The sequence below is a fragment of the Leucopleurus acutus genome, assembly GCF_964270905.1.
Source record: "Leucopleurus acutus genome assembly, chromosome: 5".
NCBI classification, from domain to species: Eukaryota; Metazoa; Chordata; class Mammalia; order Artiodactyla; family Delphinidae; genus Leucopleurus; species Leucopleurus acutus.
Window position 1 is genome coordinate 82,558,727 of NC_139147.1, and position 25,980 is coordinate 82,584,706.

At 35.9% G+C, this 25,980-nt stretch overlaps 1 protein-coding gene across 2 annotated transcripts in view; it reads right to left on the reverse strand.

Annotated features, from left to right (window-relative positions):
• Positions 1-25,980, reverse strand: part of VPS8 (VPS8 subunit of CORVET complex) — a 305,525-nt gene that overhangs the window by 88,825 nt on the left and 190,720 nt on the right. For both annotated transcript variants that reach the window (XM_082840463.1, XM_082840464.1), the window contains 5 exons: positions 23,014-23,103; positions 22,416-22,458; positions 18,782-18,885; positions 14,316-14,397; positions 13,896-13,978 (listed from right to left, as the gene is read on the reverse strand). In XM_082840463.1, the coding sequence (XP_082696589.1) occupies positions 13,896-13,978; positions 14,316-14,397; positions 18,782-18,885; positions 22,416-22,458; positions 23,014-23,103 (402 nt within the window). The remainder of the gene's footprint in view (positions 1-13,895; positions 13,979-14,315; positions 14,398-18,781; positions 18,886-22,415; positions 22,459-23,013; positions 23,104-25,980) is intronic.

Consider the following 25,980-nt stretch of genomic DNA (forward strand, 5'->3'; position numbering starts at 1 on the left):
AATGCCATAAAAATTTTATAACAATTCATTCATTACTGTATTGGCTAGGCTACCGTGAAGCAACCGTATTGATTACACTAGGCTACCGTAAGACAATCATATTGCTGCTTCTTTGTTTTAATGCATGAATTGTCATACCTGTAAATATGAATTTTTTTCACATTATCTTTTCATTTTTAATGTCTAGTGTTAGTAATACATATAGTATCAACTGAGTTTTGTATCATATAAGATAATATTGATGTAGGTACTGACAGACAATTCATCTTGTAAACAGATGATGTAAACTTAGGCTATTGATAAATATAGTAAGTACTGTAAATGTATTTTCTCTTCTTTATGATTTTTTAAATAACTTTTTCTTTTCCCTAGCTTACTTTATTATAAGAATACAGTAACAATACACATAATGTACAAAATATGTGTTAATCGACTATTTATGTTACTAGTAAAGCTTCCAGTCAACAGTAGGCTATTAGTAGTTAAGCTCTGGGGGAGTCAAAAGTTATACATGGATTTTCGACTGAGCAGGCGGGTCAGCGTCCCTAACTCCCACATTGTTCAAGGTCAACTGTAGTGCGTAATTGCTCTACCAAAAAGTTGTATTATGCAATTTCTATCTCCATCAGCACATTTGTGCGCCCATTTTACTGCACCTTTGGCTAGGCTGGGAATTATAAAAATTTGCTAATGAATGTGTATGTCAAGTCTATTACTTTACTGTAACGTGAGGCTATATATGACATAAATGTCTCTTCCATGCTAAACAGGGGAATCCAACTATACAGTAATGATAAAAGTAGCTGCTATTTATTAACTGCATAGCACACGCCAAGTACAATGCTAAGCATTTTATATATACCACATCACTGAATTCCTTCCAGAACATTTATAAATGAAGAAATTCAGGCTCAGAGAGGTTAGGTAAAATTCTCTAAGAACGCAACACTATTAAGCAGATAAGCTGGGATTTCAATCTAGGCACTTCAGAAACTATGTTTTTAAATAACACTACACTGGTCTCCCAAAGATGGACACATAAGCTAATAAACTAAATAATAAATTAATGTTTACTAGATGAATAACAAATATGAATAACTACATGATAAACTAATGTATGCTGGAAAATATAGGTAACATTTCTGGCTACTTATAAGGGAGTAGGGATTATTAAAATCTTGGTACAGTAACTGTGAGTTCAGATGTTAAGAAGAAAAAAAAAGACTGTGGAGCAAGAAAAACTTAGGAGACAGGTTCAGAAATGTGAGAAGAAATTTGCGTTCCTGCACTTGTTACAACATAGTCTTAGGACTTGCTGTTTTTCTCTCTTCTACGCTCTGATGTTGTTTCTTAAAGACTGGATAGATGTGGTTTCTAAATAAGATCAGTTTTCAGTACTTTTAGCTGGTCAAGAGCAGCACCAGATTATCTGCCATAGGTTCCTGGTCCCTGATGCTGAGGTTATGCTGAAGAAACCAAAGGTAGAGAATAACTACACATTTGTTTACTAATTAACAAGTTTACTTTGGGCTTGAACAGATCACTTAAATTTACTGGGGAAATCTGTTTCACTAAGCTAAAGATACCTGTGAAACATGTGCAGAGCATTTGCAAAAGACAAGACTACAGATATCTCAGACTAACTCTTTACCAGAACAACTCAGGCCATATACTCACAAGATAATCTTTTAATTTTCTTTGCATAAAAACAGAACCATGTTAATGCTTCTGAACTTACACTCAATTATGTTTTTGGTCAAGCTCTTAGTAAATACATTTACTTCTCAAAGTATCAATGGAGAGTGTAATACTTTATTATAAACACGTTGTAATAGCTATTCTAACACGTCCACACATACACAATACACATGAACATAGTTCTAGCACAGAAAACTTCTGTCACTTGTTTATAACAGGGTGGTTTGGGGAATAAAGAGGTCTTGAAAATGTTAAATTCTGGGAAAAGGAAGAAATCTTTATAGGTCATGTCTATATTTATATCAGTACATTTCACTTTAATATGCATACTTTAAAAGCAAAATCATGAAAATAACCTCATGCTGGGACAACATATAAATTATACAACGCAAAAGGGAGCTCAAGGCTTCTGGCACAGCATGTACACAATACACTAGCTTTTCAAATTATTTTCCAAATATGTCAGCTGGATTCTTCAGCAATAAATAACTGCTGAGGTTTCTCTTTAACTTGTTCGTAAACTACAAAGGAAGAGCACATTTAGGTACTTCAAATAAACTTGTTTTTTAAAAAAGCACACTAAAAAACATGTGATGAGCACTTTTATCCCCATTGTTTTCTTTCTTTTAAATTGAAGTATAGTTGATTTAAAATACCGTGTTAGTTTCAGGTGCATAGCATAGTGATTCAGTTATTTTTTTCTGATTATACTCCATTATAGGTTATTACAAGATATTGAATATAATTTCCCATGCTATACAGTAAATCCATGTTGTTTATTCATTTTATATATAGTAGTTTATATCTGTAATCCCATACTCCTAATTTGTCCCTCTCCCCTCCTCTCTCCCCTTTGGTAACCATAAGATTGTTTTCTATGTCTGTGAGTCTGTTTCTGATTTGTATGTAGATTCATTTGTATTATTTTTTTAGAATCTCACATAGAAGTGATATCATACAGTATTTGTCTTCGTCTGACTCACTTCACTAAGCGTAATATTCTCTGGGTCCATCCATGTTGTTGCAAATGGCAATATCCCTATTGATTTCTGATACTTATTGTATCATGTATGTGGTTTGCTATAAAATTAAAATTTTTACTAATCAAGCATTACTCTAAAATATGAATAATGCCCACAGCAGGTTAGCATATAAATCATTTGTATTAATTCCTTCCATATAACAGTCATGAGCAGCTTCTCAGAAGCCAAACGTTACTTTCCCCATAGAGCGAAGATCCGTAAGAGCCAGCAGTGCAGAATGTATATAACATAAATATGGTCCCTTAAAAATATTAACTTATCACCTAATGTTCCTGAAAGAAACCTGTATAATTCAGGTCCCAAGTATCAGTTTGAATAAATATTTAGAGGTCAGGAAGATCTTTGAGAACCTCTTATCAGGTGAATATCTCTTCTGGAAAAACTGTAACTATCTGAGCAATTATGCATCTAAATAAATGTGCATCTAAATATCTTCTCCCCAAGAGACCTGATAAAGTGAGGTAGATATGAAAAACACTATGGCTGGTGTTAGGTACAGAAGGCCGAAAGTTTGGAGTTAGAAGACCCAGGTTAATGTTCCCACTTAATAACTGGGCAAATTATTTAATTTTTTGAATGCCACTTTCCTCTTGAGAACCACAAGGATACCACTACTTCCCCAGCATAAAGTACACAGAGATAAAGGAGATAAAGAACACAAAAGTGCTTTATAAACTGCAGAGGACTACTCAGAGACGTTAGATGGTTGAGCCAACTAATATTTACTGAGTATATACTATGTTCCAAGCACCGTGCTAGGTGGTGGAGATAAAGCAGCAAACAAGACGGAACTCACGTCTAGAGGGGCAAGCCTATGTGAAGATGAGAGTCAAAAAAAAGAAAGTCTGTACTTATTCTTGTCGATGGTTTCTTTTGCTGTGGAAAAGCTTTTAAGTTTAATTAGGTCCCGTTTTTTAATTTTTGCTTTTATTTCTTTGCCTTAGGAGACAGATCCAAAATAACATTGTTCAGATTTATGTCAAAAAGTGTTTTGTTCTACCTATGTTCTCTGCTATAAAGTTTTATGGTTTCAGGTCTTACATTTACCTCTTTAATCCATTTTGAGTTTATTTTTGTATATGGTATGAGGAAATGTTTTAATCTCATTCTTTTACATGTAGCTGGCCATTTTTCACAGCACCACTTACTGAGTAGACTGTCTTTCCTCCATTGTATATTCTTGTCTCCTTTGTCGTGGATTAATTGACTGTAGTTGCGTGGGTTTATTTCTGGATTCTCTATTCTGTTCCACTTATCCATACATCTGTTTTTGTGCCAGTATCACACTGTTTTGATTACTGCAGCTTTGCAGTATAGTCTGAAATCTGGGAGTGCGACACCTCCAGCTTTGCTCTTTTTTCTCAAGATTGCTTTGGCAATTTGGGGTCTTTTGTGGTTCTAAATAAATTTTAGAATTATTTGTTCTAGTTCTGTGAAAAACGTTGTGGGTGGGACTTCCCTGGTGGTGCAGTGGTTAAGAATCCACCTACCAACGCAGGGGACACGGGTTCAAGCCCTGGTCCAGGAAGATCCCACATGCCATGAAGCAACTAAGCCATGTGCCACAACCACTGAGCCTGCGCTCTAGAGCCTGTGAGCCACAACTACTGAGCCCGTGCGTCACAACTACTGAAGCCCGTGTGCCTAGAGCCTGTGCTCTGCAACAAGAGAAGCCACCACAATGAGAAGCCTGCACACAACGAAGAGTAGCCCCCACTCGCTGCAACTAGAGAAAGCCCGGGCGTGGCAATGAAGACCCAGCACAGCCAATAAATTAATTAATTAAATTTTTAAAGAAATTTTGTAGGTATTTTGCCAGGGACTGCATTAAATCTGTAGGTTGCTTTGGGTAGTATGGACATTTAAACAATATTAATTCTTATAATCCAAGAACACAGAATATCCTTGCAATTCTTTGTATCCTCTTCAATTTCCTTCATCAATGCTTTATATTTTTCAGAGTATAGGTCTTTCACCTTGGTTAAGTTTATTCTTAGATATTTTATTCTTTTTGATGTAATTTTATTTATTTATTTTTAAATTTTTTTTGGAGTATAGTTGCTTTACAGTGTTGTTAGTTTCTACTGTACAGCAAAGTGAATCAGCTATGCATATACATATATCCCTTCTTTTTTGGATTTCCTTCCCAGTTAGGTCACCACAGAGCACTGAGTGAAATTCCCTGTGCTATACGGTAGGCTCTCATTAGTTATCTATTTTATACATAGTATCAATAGTGTATATATGTCAATCCAATCTCCCAATTCATCCCACCTCCTCCTTTCCCCCTTGGTATCCATACGTTTGTTCTCTACATCTGTGTCTCTATTTCTGCTTTGTAAATAAGAGCGACTATACCAATTTTTTCAGATTCCACATATATGCATTAATATACGATATCTGTTTTTCTCTTTCTGACTTCTTTCACTCTGTATGACAGTCTCTAGGTCCATCCACGTCTCTACAAATGACCCAATTTCATTCCTTTTTATGGCTGAGTAATATTCCATTGTATATATGAGTCACATCTTCTTTATCCATTCATCTGTTGTTGGACATTTAGGTTGTTTCCATGTCCTGACTACTGTAAATAGTGCTGCAATGAACATTGGTGTGCATGTGCCTTTTTGAATTATGCACAGAAAACTCATAAGTAATGAAATTGAAACTGTGATTAAAAATCTTTCAACAAACAAAAGTCTAGGACCAGATGGCTTCACAGCAGAATTCTACCAGAATTCTTCTCTATATTTAGAAAAGAACTAACACCTATCCTTCTCAAACTTTTCCAAAAAATTGCAGAGGGAGGAGCACTCCCAAACTCATTTTACGAGGCCACCATCACCCTGATACCAAAACCAGACAAAGAAATCACAAAAATAGAAAATTATAGGCCAATATCACTGATGAACACACATGCAAAAATCCTCAGCATAATACTAGCAAACCAAATCCAACAACACATTAAAAGGATCATACACCATGATCAAGTGGGATTTGTCCCAGGGACGCAAGGATTCTTCAATGTACACAAATCAATCAATGTGATACACCATATTAACAAATTGAAGAATAAAAACCATATGATCATCTCAAGAGATGCAGAGAAAGCTTTCAACAAAATTCAACACCCATTTATGACAAAAACTCTCCAGAAAGCGGGCATAGAGGGAACTTACCTCAACATAATAAAGGCCATATATGACAAACCCACAGCAAACATTATTCTCAATGGTGAAAAACTGAAAGCATTTCCTCTGAAATCAGGAACAAGACAAGACAAGGGTGCTCACTCTTGTCACTGTTATTCAACATAATTTTGGAAGTCCTAGCCATGGCAATCAGAGAAGAAAAAGAAATAAAAGGAATCCAAAATGGCAAAGAATAAATAAAACTGTCACTGTTTGCAGATGACATGATACTATATATAGAAAATCCTAAAGATGCCACCAGAACACTACTAGAGCTAATCAATGAATTTAGCTCAGTCACAGGATACAAAATTAATACACAGAAATCTCTTGCATTCCTATACACTAACAATGAAAGATCAGAAAGAGAAATTAAGGATGCAATTTTAAATGGGATTTTTTTTTGGCTTTCTTTTTCTGATAGGTCACTATTAGTGTATAGAAAAGTGAAAGATTTCTGTATATTAATCTTGTATCCTGAAACTACTGAATTCATTACTAGTTCTAATGTTTTTTGGGTAGAGATTTTAGGGCTTTATATATATATAGTACCACGTTATCTGCAAATTGTGACAGTTTTACTTCTTTCCTTCCAATTTGGATGTCTAAAAAGACATTTCTTTTTCTTGTCTGACTGCTGTGGCTAGGACTTCCAATACTATATTAAATACAAGTGGCAAGAGTGGGCATCCTTGTTTTGTCCCCAGTTTTAGAGGAAAGGCTTTCAGCTTTTCACCAGTGAGTATGATGTTAGCTGTTAGTTTGTCATAAATGGCTTTTATTATGTTGAGATATGTTCCCTCTACACCTTTTCTTTTTTTTTTTTTTTTTTTTTTGGCTGCATTGGGTCTTCGTTGCTGTGCGCGGGCTTTCTCTAGTTGTGGCGAGTGGGGGCTAATCTTTGTTTTGGTGCACTAGCTTCTCATTGCAGTGGCTTCTCTTGTTGTGGAGGATGGGCTCTAGATTCATGGGCTTCAGTACTTGCAGCACGTGGGCTCAGTAGTTGTGGCACGTGGGCCCTAGAGCATGTGGGCTTCAGTAGTTGTGGCATGTGGGCTCAGTAGTTGTGGCTCATGGGCTCTAGAGCACAGGATCAGTAGTTATGGCACATGAGCTTAGATGCTCCGCAGCATGTGGGATCTTCCCAGACCAGGGATCGAACCCATATCCCCTGCATTGGCAGGTGGATTCTTAACCACTGCGTCACCAGGAAAGTCTCTCTACACCAATTCTGATGAGAGTTTTTATCATGAATGGATGTTCAATGTTGTCAAATGCTTTTTTTGCATCTGTTGAGATGATCATGTGATGTTTATCCTTCCTTTTGTTAATGTGGTATATAACAATGATTGATCCGCAAATACTGAACCATCCTTGCATCTCTAGAATAAATCCCACTTGATCATGGTGTATGACCCTTTTTATACATTGTTGGTTTGCTAATATTTTGTTGAGGATTTTTATGTCTATATTCATCAAAGATATTGGCCTGTAACTTTCTTTTTTGGTAGTGTCTTTGTCTGGTTTTGGTATGAGGGTAATGGTATCCTCATAGAAGGGATTTGAGACTGTTCCCTCCTCTTCAATTTTTTGGAATAGTTTGAGAAGGATAGGTATTAGCTCTTCTTTATGTGTTTGGTAGAATTCCCCTGTGATGCTGTCCTGTTCTGGACTTTTGTTTGTTGGGAGTAATTTTCTTATTACAAATTCAATTTCACTACTTGTGATCAGTCTGTTCAGATTGTTTCTTCCTGATTCAGTCTCAGCAGGTTGCATGTTTCTAGAAATCTGCCCATTTCTTCTAGGTTGTCCAATTTGTTGGCATATAACTCTTTGTAGTATTATGATTTTGTGTATCTCTGTGGTATCAGTTGTTACTTCTCCTTTTTCATTTCTTATTTTATTTGGATCCTCTCTCTTCTTGTAAGACTGGCTAATGGTTTATCAATTTCGTTTATCTTTTCAAAAACCAGCTCTTGGTTTTACTGATCTTTTCTATTATTTTTTTATCTCGATTTTATTTTCTCTCTCTTCTTTAAGAGTGGCTAATGGTTTATCAATTTCGTTTATCTTTTCAAAAACCAGCTCTTGGTTTTACTGATCTTTTCTATTATTTTTTTGATCTCAATTTTATTTCCTCTCCAATCTTTATTATTTCTTTCTTCCTGCTGACTTTGGGCTTTGTTTGTTCTTCTTTATTTAATTCCTTTAGGTGGTAGGTTAGGTTTATTTGGAATTTTTCTTGTTTCTTGAGGAAGGCCTGTATTGCTATAAATTTCCCTCTTAGGATTACTTTTCCTGCATCCCACAGATTTTGGAAAGTTGTGTTCCATTTGCATTTGTCTTGAAGTGTTTTCTGATTTCCTCTTTGATTTCTGTTAATTTTTTATTTTGAGCAATTATAATGTGCCTTGTAGTTTTCTTCATGTTTTTGAGTTTGGGGTAACTGACCTGTGCTAACAGTTGTCACTAAATTTGGAAATTTTCACCTAATATTTCTTCAAATATTTTTTTCTGTTCCAACTCTCTATTTTCATGACTCCAAGTACATGTATTTTGGGTCACTTGAAATTGTCCCACAGCTCACTGATACTCTGTTGTTTTTTTTTCCTGCTTCACTTTTCTCTAAGTGTTTCATTTTGGATAGTCTGTATTGCTATGTCTTCAAATTCACTAATCTTTTGTTTTGGTGTCCCTGCCTGCTAACTCCAATATCCAATGTCATATCTGGGTTTTATTTTCTAACTTCTTTGCATACCTTTTAAGTTTTAATTCAATGTCATACATATACTGTAAATTTTTACACTGTTGGAACCTAGATATTTTTGTATTCCTCAAAATATTTTTAAGCTTTGTTCTGGGATGTAGTTAAATTACATGGCAACAGTCTGATCCGTTAGGTCTTGCTTTTAAGATTTGAAAGGCATGACAGGAGCTATGTTTAGTCTAGGGCTAACTGTTTCCCACTATTGAGTACTTCTGAGTACTCTACCCAATGTTCTGTGAATTATGAGTTCTTCTGATCTTATTGGTGAATAAGACTCTATTGTTGGCCCTGTGTGAATATGGGTATTATTCCCTCTAATCCTTTCAGGTGATTCTTTCCCTGGCCTAGGTAGTTTCCTCAGATCATGTACTTATACTTGAGGGAGGCCTTCTGATTGCTCCAGAGTTCTCTCTCTTCATACTTGCCCTAAAAACTCTGGTCACCTTGGTGTCTCTTGACTCTCAGCTCCATCTCCTCAAATCAATGAGTATGCTGGAAACTTCTTGGGATCCCCCTTCCTGCTATTGCCTGGAAACTCTCTCAGGACATTAAGCTGGGGCAAACATAGGGCTTACGTTGTTTATTTCCTGTCTCTAAGGAATTACTGTCCTGTACTGCCTGATATCCATTTCTTTGAAAACCACTATTTCATATATTTTATCCACTTTTTAGTTGTTGTAAGCAAGAGGATAAACCCAGTCTCTGATACTCCTCTTAGCCAGAAATGGAATTCCTCCATCCTTGACTTATATTCACTCTAGAAATATTTACTGAGTACCTATTATTTTTTGACAATTCTACCAAAAATTTAATATAAAAAATACCAATTTTACACAAATCCTTTGAGAATATAAAGGAAGCTGAAATGTTTCCCTATTAATTTTATGAAGCCAGCATTGTCCTAAAATCAAATCCAGCAGAGACATAACAAAGAAAGAAAACCACAAAGATCCCTTATGAACATAATCATGAAAGTTTCTAACAAAATATTAGCAAACTGACTTCAACATTATATAAAAAGAGCGAAATGGAGTTTATTCCAGAAATGCAAGGATGGTTTGTTATCAAGAATCAATCAAAATAATGTACTATATTAGCAAAATAACCAAAGAGAATGTGAACATTTTAATATATGCAGAAAAATCATTCAACAAAATTCAACATCCATTCATAACAAAAACTCTCAACAAACTATGAAGAACAGCAAATTTTCTCAACATGCATCTAATATGCAATTGATGAAAGAATTAACAATTCTCTCAAGATTAGGAAGAAGGCAAGGCTTGTCCATCTTCACCATCACTATTCAACACTATAGTAGAGGTCCTGACCAGCACAATAAGGTGAGAAAAAGATATTAAAATATAGATGGAAGGATAATATATAGATCGATAGATAGATATACATAGAAAATAAAGAAATAGATTGGAATTAAATAAAAGTGGCCTTTATTCATAGACATTATAATTATAAATGTAGAACATCTTATGTATAAATATCCTATTACAATTGATATCTTAAATTAAGAAATAAATGGAATGCCATAGTCATGTATCGGACGACTCAAGATTTTTAAACCTTTAGTTCTCCCTAAATTCAATACATAACCATAAAAATAGCACCAGGTTGTTTTGTAGAGATTGAAAGACAATTTTAATATTTATATGGAAATGCAAAAGGCCCAGAATAGCCAAAACAATTTTTTTTAAACTCTGTGTTTAACTTTTTTTTTTAAACATCTTTATTGGAGTATAATTCCTTTACAAAGGTGTGTTAGTTTCTGCTTTATAACAAAGTCTGAGTACCTATTATATGCCAGGTGCCTCTGGGTTAAGTGATGGTGATAGAGTACTAGCCAAAGTACAGTTTCATCTCTCAGGGTCCTTATGTTCTAATGGGAAATAAAAATAGGTAAACAACCTGATTCTTGCATGTTTCCTAGAACTCCATTTTATGCTAAAGTTCACCTAGTTTCAATAATTTAACTACCACTTCTATGTTGATGACTTCCAAATCTTCCGATCCACTTCTTACCTCTTCCTATAAAGTCCAGTCTTGTGTTCCCCCACTGCTCACTGTTAGCCACATGAAACTGAAATCAGGGGTTTACCTAGGTTCCTCTTGTGTTCCCCTACATCCAGTCAGTCAAAAAGTTAAGTAGATTCTATCAGCTAAGTAATTTCCAAGTCCATCTTCTCCTATCCAGTCTATGTAACTCATTTAACAAACTTTAGGTATCATTACATTCTGGGTATTTCTATGCCTTCAGTTTTTATCCCTTCCAATTTATCCTATGTAACACAGGCTGAGCCATCTTTCTAAAAAGAAATCTCTTTCCATCATTCCTCTGGTTAAAATACTTTAATGAGAATTTAGTGAATTTAAAATAAAATCCAAAGTCCTTACCATGGCTTACAAAGCAATTAAGGACAGTCTCTGCCTCTCAAATTTCAGCTCTGTGACTCACCTTTATTCTTGTCCTATGTTCCAAGAATACTTAAACACTTGCAACTCCCCAGATGTACCGTGTTTTACCTCAAATTCTTTGTACATATAGTTCACTCTGCTTAGAGTAGTCCTATCTGTTTTTTACCCCTGATTCCTTTAGGCTCTGTAAGATTCAGTTCAGACATCCCCTCCTCCAGGAAATCTTTCCACAGTCTGTTTCATATATATACTTTTATTGGTACTCCTCTGGAGATATATACATAAATTCAGAAACCTAGCTCATTCTAACTTATTCAAAAAAGATAATAACTGTAAAGGTACTGGGGTGTTTAAGGATCCAAGCAAAGGAATCAGGTAAGCCTTAAGAACTACAATGAGGGACTCAGATGCCATCAGTATTTTCTCTCCATGTTGTCTCCTCTCTTAGTGTCTTGAATCCTCTCCTTGTTATCTTCTCTCTTCTCCATGCATCTTGTCTATTCTCCTCTTTGTGTGTCTGCTTCATTGTTCTTTTCTCTGCGGATTAACTTTTTACTATTTCAGTTCATAAGATGGAAAGGTAGTCACTATCAGCTCCTGAACTTTGTACCTTATATAATCCAGAGAACTGAAGATAAACTACTCATCTTTTCAATTCAGTTCTAAAATTTCCTGGAAAGGACACTGACTGGCCCCTCTTAGGCCAGCTGCCTATCCTGAGTCAATCAGATAGAGTCAAGAGGCAGGGTCATGCTTTCACCTGGCTGCTCCTGCTATAATCATGTGGACTAAAAGTGTACAGATGCAGAAGTAGCAATTACCCTACCTGGGGTTCAGAGAAGGTAATCCTGAAGGTGGCCAATATTACTTGCTCTTTAGAGCCGTGTGAATAGTTATATCAGATACTTTCTTGTCTCCCTTAAAACAGGCCTTTTAGGGCAAGAATTGTGCCTTTCTTTCATCTACACAGATAATAACCAAACAGGGTAACATATAATATATAAACCAATTAATAATTAACTTCTCAAAAGACCAGGGACTGAAACAAATGAAGGAGCTTACATGATATAATGGGAATGAGCTTAAATTAGCATTATCTGTGAAAGCAACTTGAAAAAATAAAAATCTCTATATAAATATAAGGTAGAGTTATCATTACAGTGATCACAAACATGCAAATAAGGAATTTAAGAATCAGCATACTCTCCTTATTAGTGTGACTTCACTGAAGGTGGAAAATGATAAGAACACAATTACAATAAATGCCAGTATAACACAAAAATAAAGTTAAGACTTTCAAATATCAAAAGCCTTCAAGGATATGAGTCTGAAATACATTTTTTTTAAAACATCATATGCTTATGCCAAGGTAAAAAATCAATTTATATTTATTATAGTTTATGGGTCAAAGTGTGGTTAAAGTTCAAAATAAAGCTAAATGCGTATGAGAGGGAAGACACTTTTGGCTTTAGGATTTCATTTTTTTCTAATTTACCTGGTAAATTAAAGTATTTCTGTCTTATTATATATTACTTTATATATGATTAAAAACCTTATTTTATGACTAATATATTTTAGAATGGATATAAGAAAAGTAGTCTGTACCAAATTATTATTCAATTCATGATAAGGATCAATGAAATGATACGTGTGAAGATACCTTCTAAAGGATAACGTACAATGTGGTGAGAAACTGCTGGACGCAGTAGTCTTTATCAGCAAAGGTCCAGCTGCTTCATACCAGATCAGAAGGAGAGCTTGGAGAGTCTTAAAAAAGAGCTGAGAGGGACATTCTTGACTGGATAAAAATCATTTGAAAATTATGAAGATCAATGGCATCATATTACTGTCTGACTTTATTTTTTTCTTTCTTTTTGGTGTGTCTCTATCCTGGGTAAAGTAAGGGAAGACAAAATGGATTCTAAGGATAATTCCTGCTGTTTACCCAAGAATGCTCACAGATGTTTCTAAAAATATATCTTAGCATATTTTTAGTGTTCTCTTTTTGATGAAGTTGGAAAGATTCGGGCCTTTTTGCTGAAGAAAACAGGCTGGAATGATGTTTCCTACAAAGACTTTGGACACAAAGCCAGCTAGAATCTATAGTAGGAGATGAGCTTTGGACAGAAAATTTTAGGATGAGTTAGAAACCCTAAGTAACAAGATTAAAAAATGTCTATATTAACATAATTTTTACATTTCTCTCTCTCTCTCTTTTTTTTTTTTGCGGTACACGGGCCTCTCACCATTGTGGCCTCTCCCGCCGCAGAGCACAGGCTCTGGACGCGCAGGCCCAGCGGCCGTGGCCCACGGGCCCAGCCGCTCCGTGGCATGCGGGATCCTCCCGGACCGGTGCACGAACCCGCGTCCCCTGCATCGGCAGGCGGACCCCCAACCACTGCGCCACCAGGGAAGCCCTACGTTTCTCTTTTTGATCTAAAAAGTATAATCAGCTGGAAGCAATGGTAATTCTCTCCCAGTTAGCACACCAAAAGGAAGCTTGTGTATCTTAATCCAAAGGTCACAGTGAACTGAAGCCTGCACCCCCTAACTGAAGGTTGCAAGTGTGTGCCAGGCAAACCCACATCACTGGAGTGCTAGGAAGGATTCAAGGATGAGAGTTGTAAGTTAGATATTTCGTTAATGCCAAAAATCAGCTGCATTATGCTTGAGATCCATTTACACATTAGCCCAGTTTGCTATTATTTATACATAACTAAAATATTAGTTAAAATTGATCAACACTGAATTTTCCCCCTTTCAACTCACCTGCAAGATTCTTTGCAAGATTGATGGAAGGGCAATAAATGCTGCCATGTTGTTTAGAACTTGCATGGTCAAAGATTTCAGAGCTGTTATAATAAAATGTCAATATTAAGGTTAGTTTAAAATAAGCGGTTTTTGTTTTTCCTGTAAGTCATAGGAATACAGCTTCCTAGAAACTTGGCTAACCAAGGCCAGTTTGATATTTTAAAGTTAACTGCTGGTAAGTTGCAAAGCTACTATTATCCAAGACAAATGATATAACTGGTGCCACAGAAAGCAGTGAACATGAAAAAATGAGATCCACAGTACAGTATGATTTCATTAAGGAAAATAATAAAAATACGATGCTGGGAGAGGTACCAAAATGACAATCATCAGCAGATAGAAATTGGGGGACAGTATAGGTGGACACTATGACCTTACCTTCAGAGTGCAGATGAGGCGCAGCTGAACTAGACAGCTTCTGAGGTGCCATCATTGCCTCCAGTAATGGAAACCAGAGTGCCTATAATGGCAGAGGAAACCAAAGGAAAACAAAAGTACTCTGTTGTTTTTAAGAACAACTAACATCAGCTTAGTGTTTCACAGGTTGAAATGTACTTCTCACATACATTTGTTGGTAAAAATTAGAAAAAGAAAAGATGGAATACTTGACTGGGAAGAGAAAAGACAGTAAAAAAGCAAAGACCACAGCCAGAACAGATATCTTTATCATGCACCTGGGGAAAATAAGGAAGCTGAAGTTAAGTAAGTCTAGACCTTGGAACTGCAAATCTTCTGTGTCTCAGAAAAGGGTAGGTTCAAAGGAGCCAGAGCAGAGCCTCAGGCTACGTTCTTAAATGTTTCACTGACACAGTCTAAACGGCCCTATGTACCGCAGAAGGGAATAAAGAACTCTCCCACAACTACCCTCCCCCATTTCTCATCAGCTATGTCAAGCAAGATAAATAAATACAGTTAATCCAAAGTTTTCTCCTATATCAAGCATTATTTTGTTATTTCCTCAGTCATCACTGACTAAGAAGTGGAAGTTAACATTATTTCAATTAACATTTCCAATCACGTCATGACATAAATGAACAGATCTAACATTTATTTATTCCTATTACGTAGGGCACTGTATTAAATGCTTTACATACATTTTGTCGTTTGAATCTCATGATAACCTTATACAGTAAGCATTATCTTTACTGGAGATAAGATGCTGAAGCTTAGAGAAGTTGCGTAATTTGCCAATGATTTACACTGCCATATGTGCATCATATGTGTTCTTCCTAAGCCTTAGGAAAAATCTTCATCATCAAAAATCAAACTAATACATTTTAAAATTTCAAGCATATTTTCCTGTTGGGTAATGATTTACAAAGGCCTTATTTCACCCAGTATCTTGGGAGAAACCTATTCCTGCAAACATCCAAGAGGTATGAAAAAAAGTCAGTATTGACAAAGCAGGACAAGCATGGTTAAGGGGACAGGCTAATGGTCCGGTGACTTTCCCATGGGGTGACCTTCCACTGAAGAGCTCTACGAGGAAGCCCTTATCTGCCCCCATTTGAGGTTTTCTAAGGCCAGGATTTTATGTACTTTTTTTTAAACAGTATTTCTTCAAATTCTTAAGATACTGGTTTTAACTATGTTGTGTACTGGCAATTCTTTATTTTATTGAAATTTTAATTTATCTAGTATTCATGAATTTTTAATCTTGTATTTTATTCTTGGATGGCTTTACTTAGCTTGTGTTTTCGTTGCCTATTTCAATTTGTTTTTACAACCACATCATTTATTTCTATGTATTTTTATAGTCTTTTAATTTAACTGTATATGGTATACCTAATTTTTACCTTTTGGTTTTTATATTTATTATATTTAGAAATTTGATTAAAAATTTTTCTTATTTAGTCCAGAAATTTTAGAAGAATTACCTTTTTAAAGGTTACTTTATTCTTGGTTTATAAATAGCAGACTGGGGGAAGCATGGTTGCAGAGATAATAGCCATGGGAAGTGTTCATACCCTAGAGAAATTGTTCTTCTTCAATTAAATCTCCACATTAACCTGAAATATATGGTGGACACCTTTTAAATATTTTGTCTCTCTTGCTCTTTAATGTTGGTTCTTAAAATGTTAACTTGGATAAACTCTAAAAACCCACAGGCTAAAATAACAATCCATGATAATGACAATCCTAACCCCTGAGAGCAACACAACTGAACCTGAATTACTTTCTCACGTTACATAATCAACAGCTTTCTTTTTCAGGGAATTATGTGCATAAGAAAGCCATATTCTTTATTTATGCAATCACTGGACACTGGGGTAGACAGACATACAAAGTAGGACAGGTAAAGATTCTACCTAGGGAAGGACTGACAACCCGATTTCCTGCAGTCTAACTTTAAGGAAATACTCCATGACATTAAATCTTCTGAAGAAACTTTTGGAAAGAGATATTACAGACAATTCATTATCAAGCTTTTGGATACTTCAAATTTTCTAGTTAGATTAGGGTTGGTGGCAACAGCTCTTGTTCTCACTCTCTCCAAACCAAAAAAAAAGCAAAGAGGAACAGGGGAAACAACCATGAAAATCCCCCAAAATTAATGTTTGCTATTACATAAAATCAGTTCAGCATTTTCACAAAAATAGTATTTACATAAAAACTAACATGCAATGTTTTTATTGTTGCTATGAACGTTGTTCAGAAAAGAAGCAAAAACCAGTTGTTGGAGGGTGGGGGGGAGTAGAGAGTGGTGTGAGAGGCATGTGTGTGTGTCTAAGAGAGGAAGAGACAGATTCCAACTCAGATATATTTTTAGACAAAAAAATACAGAATAAATTACCCTTTCACCACATCAAAGGAAGCCTTAGTCCTGTCTCTGATTAAGAGATAAGAGTTCAAATATAGTCAGAATAATCCCTAGAGTTCTGGAGGCATGAATTTTATATCTAATTCTACCATTAATATATGTGAATCTGGACATATTTCAGCTTACGTGAGCCTAAATGGCTCTATTTATAAAACAATGACAATTTATAATTGTCATTTTTCCTTAAATTTTCCACGAGAAGAAGGAAGAATATCAAATAGATGTTAGGGAGGAGACAGAAGGGTTGAAAAATATTTATGTATATTTATGTATAAACATAGCTTTAATAGTTTTACCCTGTTGTGTTTTTCTATCAAAATATAACCATGTCCAAATGCAGACAGTTAGCCAAAAGATAAATGAAAACAAAAACTTAGGAATGGAAAAATCAGGGCAAAAGGAATGTTGTGAAGCCCAGAATCCATTTAAATAAAGATTGAACAACTATGGGAATTGTGGATACAGAAAAGAATGTACTGTTAACCTTAATGAGGTAAAATAACATAACTAACTAAAATTCAGAGGGGTGGAGAAGGGAGGCTGGAGCAAGTGTGTATGAGTTCATGTAAACTTCCTTACTGGTCGGACATCATAGATATTATAAAAACCAAAATGTAATTATAAACGATACTTCTAATCTAGTAACAGTTATTTAGATTTTTTCAACTTCAGGGAGATTTATTAAGAGATAGTGTATTGAAGAACTATTTATTTGAATTTCAGAATTTCCTCAGTTTTACATAAGCTTCCTAAATGAGATTAAATACTATATTTTTCAAGCAAGCATTATTTGATTCAATTTTTCTAAAATTATGTTAACCTAGGTAGATAAAAAATATCGAGAGTGATATTCACCAAATGATAATGACGGTTATTTCTGGGTGATAAGATGGATACAGGGTAATTTTTTTAAACAACCCTCTGTGTAACTTTCTGTATTGCGGGATTTAAAAAAATAATGGGTATGTATCATTTCACTCAAAAAAGTTTTTAAATTAAAAAAACACATCTATTATATAAACGTGTTTGTTATATACAATTTATATTCTAAAGGGTATTCAAAATTTATGACCTTAAAAAAACCCTTGACAAAAACATAAAGCAGAAATTTTACCCATCTCATAAGAACAGAAACATACCAAGCTTATCATTTTCATTGGAACATGTATGGCAAACTATATATGAAAAATTTACCCTGCTTCCCATTCCAGAAGCCCAGGCAGTGGAAGGAGGCCAGGTGGTGTTAAGTCAGAGGCCAGAGCCTGGAGGGGCAGGCGCAATTATGCCATACATATCACACTGCTAAATTTACTTCTTAAAACTACTGCACAATTTAGCTGTCAAGTTGCATCTCGCCCCCTTGGTTTCTGCTTCATTGCTGTAACTCCCACCCGCCCCACGTGCTCTACTATATCTCCTTCAGCTCTGCGTTCTCCCTTTTTGCAGTCTGGAATCCGTTACAGACGTGGTTCCAACCTTGGCTGCACAGTGGAATCATGTGGGAAGCCTTAAAACACACTGATGACTGCGGCCCAGCCCCAAAGACTATAATTTAATTGATCTCAGGTACAGTCTGGGATTTTTCAAAGCTCCCCATGTGACTCTTATGTGCGGCCAAGGATGAGAACTACTACACCGTAGCCTTCTTGACCTTTTTCAGCTTTCTCTGTATCCCTTGAGGCTTTTCCTCTAGTGCTTCACGCTCCCCTTATCCACGGGGAACGGTACAGATGATAAATGGACGACACAACCGCAGTACCACTACACGGAATACACAAAAACTCAGTCCAAAGAGAACAAGGACATCTAGTATTCACACACCTAAATTTTGCAGCACAGCCAAATCTAAGAATATAAAGCCTTTTGCGAGAACAAAGCAGACAGGCACTCCTCATAATAACTTTAGGAGTCTTATACTCCTGGGAGCACTGAACTCAGGTAGCTGAGAGGGCAGTGGAAATAGAACGAATTCCTAGTTTCAGACCAGAACAGATTTTTAAAAGCTCTGTAGTCACTCTCCTACCTCTCTCTGCTGCTGGTTCAAATTATGTGAATTTCTCTGGCAAAGGGCAATTGTCTCCACCATGGTCTCTTCAACATTCTTCAGTGAGGGATCCTCCTTGGTATCTAGATTCAGAAAAACTGTTAACATCACTCAAGGGTATATTACTGATAATCTCAAAGCTTCTGTAAAAAATTAAACAATTTTTTCTCTGCATACTTTGTTTTCTATGATATAATCATGTATAAGACCTGATACCAAACTTCAGTAGATAAAAAGTAGGTAGTTCTTTGCAACAGTTTTCCATATAAATGTCTGACATTCCTAGGACAGAGAAAGCACATCATACTTAGCATTTTAATATGCTTTAGCTATGGAAAATCCCCAACCATTTATCTGTGGATTAGTTAATAGAAAGATTATCTTTTATCTTTCTTGCTCTACCATTTCTTCCTCTATTTCTTAAATGTATGTATTTCTCCAAGATACTATCTCAGGCCCTTTTCTTTTCATTTTTTCCAATAATTTCAGCCACTCTTCTGGTTTTAATTCCTATGTCCTTGCTAATAATTTTCAAATATACACCTCCAGCCCTTATTCCTTTCATAATCTGCAGGTTGAATTTTCACCAGGCTCTAGGACATCTATCTCTACATACATCCTGCAGTCATTTTGAACTTTATATGTGCAAAACCCAACCCACTTTTCTTACTTCAAATCTGCTCCTCCCCCTACATTTCCAAACTAAGTTAGTAGTAGAACCATGACCTTTAAGTCAACCAGTTTATAAATCTTCACCATCTTTGATGCTTTCACCTGTACATTCAAATAAATTGTTAATTTTGTTAATTCTACTTCCACACTCTCATATACCCGCTACTTTACCAGAGTGTAGCCCTTCATCACCTCGTTTGCACTACTGCAGCAGCCTCTAAATTAACTTTTGACTTCCAAATCTTGCCTTCCTCATTCCCTTTTATACTGTCACTACAGTTCTCTTAAGCACAAGTCCAAACATATGAGTCTCATGCACAAAAACTATCAAAGACTTCTAATTTTTACAAAGAGAATGTCAATAAACCTCTGATCCTAAGTAGACACAGTAAACATGCATCTTCCCAGCCTCGGTACTCTTATATTACCAGATTATTTCCTCCTCCCCAAGGTTACTAGCCAGGCACTTTCATGCTCATGTCCTCCTCAGCCCAGAAGACCCTTTCCTTGCTTTTGTCTATCAAATTCCTATTCATCGTTCCAATCGTGATTACTTCAAAGGTCACATCTTCCAGAAAAGAATCTCAGTTACAGGTAGTTCCCCAATTTTCCACAACCCTTTGCCACTCTCACTGTACCTTTTTTATAGTATTTGATTCTACGTGCATTAGAGGTTTTTATTTACATATCTGTCTCCTTCAAGAGACTGTAGCTCTTTGGGTGAGGACTGTGTTTTAGCCATCTGTGTATCACCCACAGAAACTAGCCCAGTGCTGTGCAATTAGCAAATCCTTCAAAATTCTTAAGCACACTGTCAAAATTGAATCTGACAGTAAATGGCAGTTATGAGACTATTACTGAGAAATTTACCTTCATTGGAATTTAAGGAATTGGCTTCCCTACACATATCACCTGCAAATTACTGTAGTGATTTGGGGGAAACATTCTTCTTACTTTTCCCACAATCCTTCATGTAATGTCTATAAAAATTATTCTCATAACAGTAAATTGAAAGAGAAAAATGCCATAAATGCAACAAATCTAATAGTCAAATTGACTGAACGTGTACTAAAGCACAAAAACAATAATTAAATGTTTAGCTGGACTAAATATAGAAAAGTCAACCAACTGTTATGGAAGTTCCAAAAACAAATAATATATGGAGAATTAGGGTAAAGGTGTTTAGGGGAATGTGTGGGCTAAGGGGTCCAAGAAATGTGTTAATGGGTTAAAAAGGTAAAACAATCTAAAAATCACCTATTAAGTGTTTCTCTGAACTTTGGGAGGGATATTTTGAAAATGTCAAGTAATAGGAAAACAAATAATCCAATTCAAAAGTGGACAAAGCGGGGCTTCCCTGGTGGTGCAGTGGTTGAGAGTCCGCCTGCCGATGCAGGGGACACGGGTTCATGCCCCGGTCCGGGAAGATCCCACATGCTGCGGAGCGGCTGGGCCCGTGAGCCATGGCCGCTGAGCCTGCGCATTCGGAGCCTGTGCTCCGCAACGGAAGAGGCCACAACAGTGAGAGGCCCGCGTACCACAAAAAAAAAAAAAAAAAAAAAGAAAAGAAAAAGTGGACAAAGGATATGAATAGATATTTCTCCAAAGAAGATACAGAAATGGCCAGTAAGTCTAAGAAAAGATGCTCAACATCACCAATCATTAGGGAAATGCAAATCAAAACCACAATGAGATGCTACCTCACACTCATTAGGATGGCTACTACCAAGAAAACAGAAAATAAAAGTGTTAGTGAAGATGTGGAGAATTTGGAACCCTTGTGCATTGCTGGTGAGAATGTAAAATGATATTGTCATTACGGAAAACGGTATGGTGGTTCCTCAAAAAATTAAAAATAGAATTACCATTTAACTCAGTAATCCCACTTCTGGGTATACACAACTGAAAGCAGGTGTTTCTACACCCACGTTCATAGCAGCATTATTCACAATAGTCAAAAGGGGGAAGCAACCAAGTGCCCATTGATAAATGAACGGAAAAACAAAATGTAGTATATACATAAAACAGAATATTATTCAGTCTTAGAAATGAATAAAATTCTGCATGTGCTACAACATGGATAAATCCTGAAGACTTTATGCTAAGTGTAATAAACTAGACACAAAAGGACAATTACTGTTTGATTCCACTTATGAGATACACAGAGTAATCAAATTCAAATTCATCAAGTCAGAAAGTAGAATGGTGGTTACCAGGGGCTGTGTGGGGAGGAGGGAATTGGGAGTAATTGTCTAATGGGTACAGAGTTTCCGTTTGGGATGCTGAAAAGGTTCTGGAGATGGATGGTGGTGATTATTGCACAATGATGTGAATGTACTTATTGCCAATGAACTGTAAACTTAAAAATGGTTAAAATGGTGAATTTTATGTTATGTTTATTTTACCACACTTTTACAAAATAAATAACTTTTTTTTAGTAACAAGGAATATAATAGGAATTACATATCTATCTGTGACAAAGCCATTCAAGATTTTAAACTGTTTCAAGTTTTACTGCTTTCTGCTAAAATTTTATAAATTCAATACAGAAACACTGATTATTACTTACTGATTAGAAGCTCTGCTTTGCTGTTGTTCAGCACATTACAGTAATTTTTAAGATGTTAGTTATGTACCTCATTTATAATAACCAAAACATAAGTACAGAAATATAACTAAAAAATTAATCAAGACCAGTGAAGACTACCTAATTTTCTGTCCAATGACCTCTACTGACAATTAGCACTGCAAAACTACAGTGGTTTATATTACTTCCTATTATGAGCCCTTGAAAACAAGCCAAAATAGGGATCAATGTCAGATAAACAGTAACATGCAGATCAATGTGATTATTACTTAATAAATACAGTTTATCATTTAATATCTTTTAAAACATGGGGCCCATGGAAAAAGAAATTGTGAATTACACTCGAGAACTTACTTTCATCTTGATGTGTTATCTCTTGAAGTTTGCTTTGTAGTCTCTAGGAGGTAAAAGGAACACTTTATATTTCTAATCCACCAATACTTGAATTACCATATTTTAAAGGTAAACTCCAAGAGACAACAAGGTTATTAAGAATGATCTCTGCCATTCAGAAGAGAATTGTTGTGTATAGAGAAAGCACAGGGCTTCCCTGGTGACACAGTGGTTAAGAATCTGCCTGCCAATGCAGGGGATACGGGTTCAAGCCCTGGTCCAGGAGGATCCCACATGCTGTGCAGCAACTAAGCCCATGCGCCACAACTACTGAGCCTGTGCTCTAGAGCCCGCAAGCCACAACTACTAAGCCTTGGGATTAGTATCATGTGGCATACTGGTGTATCATGACATGCATGATAAAAATATTTAGAGATAAAATGTACAAAAAAAATGTACTGTTGTCTGCAGCTTACTTTGAAACATAAGAAATTAAGATGGATTGACAAAAACTTACACAATGCTGTATGTCAATTTTATCTCACGAAGAAAAGATGGATTGATAAATGGGTATAGGGCTAGACAGAAACATGACAAAGCAAATACAGTAAAATGTTACCTTTAGCATTATTAAGAAGGCACCATGAATATCTCCTTTCTTTTCTAATAGATAAGCAGTGACTTCATGAAGTTGATACTTCTGGGTAATCTAGGAAAGAAGAAAAGATAAAGCTTTTTTGCTCAAAAATCTTGTTTGTGGAGTCAGAAGGTCCTATTAAGGATGAAAAATAACCCTATGATAGTAAATAGTGAATTCATACCCTAGTAGTATGCTACTTTACAGTATAACATGCAAATATTTGACTTTCTAGTCTTCGAGTGGCCCATTTGGGACTCTGACTGAACCAAGGTCACTCATTTTTTTTCACTTATTTATTTAAAGAGTTGTTACGCACCTGAATCAGGTATATCCATTGCACAAATGGTAACATGTATACATAGATAGTAATAATATACACCAGAAATTGATAAGTGTAATTATTCACAAAATGACAATGAAAACTCTATACATTACCTTGTGGGATCTTAATGAAAATTAATAAACTAAGAGTTTCTAATAAGTAAAAAAGAAATGCCAGTTAAGCTAAGGTAAAAGAAAGAAAATAAGTACAGAAAAGAATGTCATGGAAAGAAACAACAGAGAAACAATAGCGAGGTTTAAAAGAAAATCCTAAATTAGTCTTTTCTTTTTTTTTTTAACATCTTTATTGGAGTATAATTGCTTTACAATGGTGTGTTAGTTTCTGCTTTACAACAAAGTGAATCCGTTATACATATACATATGTTCCCATATCTCGTCCCTCTCGCGTCTCCCTCCCTCCCACCCTCCCTATCCCACCCCTCTAGGTGGTCACAAACCACCTAGCTAAATTAGTCTTTGAAAAGACTAATAACATAGAACAAAACTTTCTTAGGAGTAAGGAAAAAAGAGAGGCACAAATAACATATTATAGGTTAACAGATCAAAGGAGGAAAACGTGATCATTTCAACAAATGCAGAAAAAGTATTTAGTAAAATGCAGCACCCATTTTTGACAAAAATAAAAACAATACAAAACACTCTAACCCAAACTGGTAATGGCACTTGTCTAGGTTAATAAGAATTATCTATCAAAATCTGACAATAAATACCATATTTAACATAAAATGTTAGACACATCCCCTTTTAAATAAGGAACAAGGAGAGAACGCATACTATCACTGCCTCTGTTCAATAATATCCCAGAACTCCTAGATATCTGATGAGGGAATGAGAAAAGTATAAGACTGGAAAGAAAGAAAAAAAACTACCATTATTCTCAGAAAAAAATATTGTCATAAAAAAATCTAGAAAATATTTGAACGAAAAAAGAATTCAGCCTGGTTGCTAGATATAAGACACTAAACAAAAATTAATAACATATACCAGCAGTAACCAATTTTTAAAAAGTAATTTCAAAAAATTTCCTTTTAGAAATTTCATTTCTAATGAGCCTGAGTAAACATGGAGGGAGTGGAGCCCACCTCACACCATGGCCCTGCATCTAGCCAGAGCAGAGAGAGCCACTGCAGATACTAGCATGCATGCCTGTACTTGGGAGGGAGCTGCTTGGACTATAACCCTTCCTCCAGCCACGTCAGAGACTGTCACTGCCTGCACACAAATATGTGCAAGCACTAGGGAAGGAGTGGAATCAACTCAGGCCCTTGTCCTGCCTCCAGCTAGGGTGGAGACTGCCATTGCTGGTACAACTGCACAAAGGTAGAAGTGGAAACAGCTTATTAGTGTGGTTCCTACAGCTCTGGCCCTGACCCTGCCTCTACCCAATGTGTGCATACCAGGGAAGAAGTGGAACAAGTTTAGAAGTGCAGCCCCAAACCCTTAGGTCCCAGCCATATCCCCAACCATGGCGAACACCACCATCACACTGGGAAGAAGCCCAACTTGCTCAAAGATCCTGCTCCAGACCCTTAGGCCTCGGCACCGCCCCTTAAATAGGGCAGTGACTCTAGCCCTACATGCCAGCAATACAGTGCCTTGTAGCACATAATAGGGAAAGATGCAGCCTATGCTCACTTTAAAATTAGCTCTTCCACCAATGCCACTGGGGACAAGCAGACTTCATAGAGATGCTCCCACATATGGACATGCCTTCAAGACTGGGATATGGAACTGTTTCACATAATCTCACACAGAAGAACAGAGAATGTCAAGCAAGATATAAAAAGAGAGGAATATGTTTCAGATGAAAGAAAAAGGTAAATTCATTAAAGGGGTGGGAAACAAATTTAAAAAGTGATAAATAATTTACCTAGAAAGAGTTCAAAGCATTAGTAATAAAATGCTAACTGAACATGGGAAAATAATGGATGAACACAATGATAACTGCAAAAAAGAAATAGAAAATATATAAAAGAATGATCAAATCTCAAGAATACAATAACTGCAATTTAAAATACACAAGAAGGAGTTAACAACAGAATGAAAAATAAGTTAAGACCGACACGAGTGAAATACAAAGAACCATAAGAGACTATTACAAACAACTATATGCCAATAAAATGTATAACCTAGAAGAAACGGACAAATTCTTAGAAAGATACAACCATCTAAGACTGAACCAGGAAGAAACAGATAATATGAACAGACAAATCACAAGTACTGAAATTGAAACAGTGATTTAAAAACTTCCAACAAACTGAAGTCCAGGTCCCAGTGGCTCCACAGGTGAATTCCATCAAACATTTAGAGAAGAATTAACACCTATCCTTCTGAAACTCTTCCAAAATACTGCAGAGGAAGGAACATTCCCAAGCTCATTCCATGAGGCCCCCATCACCCTGATACCAAAACCAGACAAAAGTACCACAAAAAAAGAAAATTACAGGCCAATACCACTGAGGAATATAGACGTAAAAATACTCAAGAAAATACTAGCAAACTGAATCCAACAATACATTAAAAGGATCATACACTATGATCAAGTGGGATTTATCCCAGGGATGCAAGGATTCTTCAGTATCCACAAATTAATCAATGTGATAT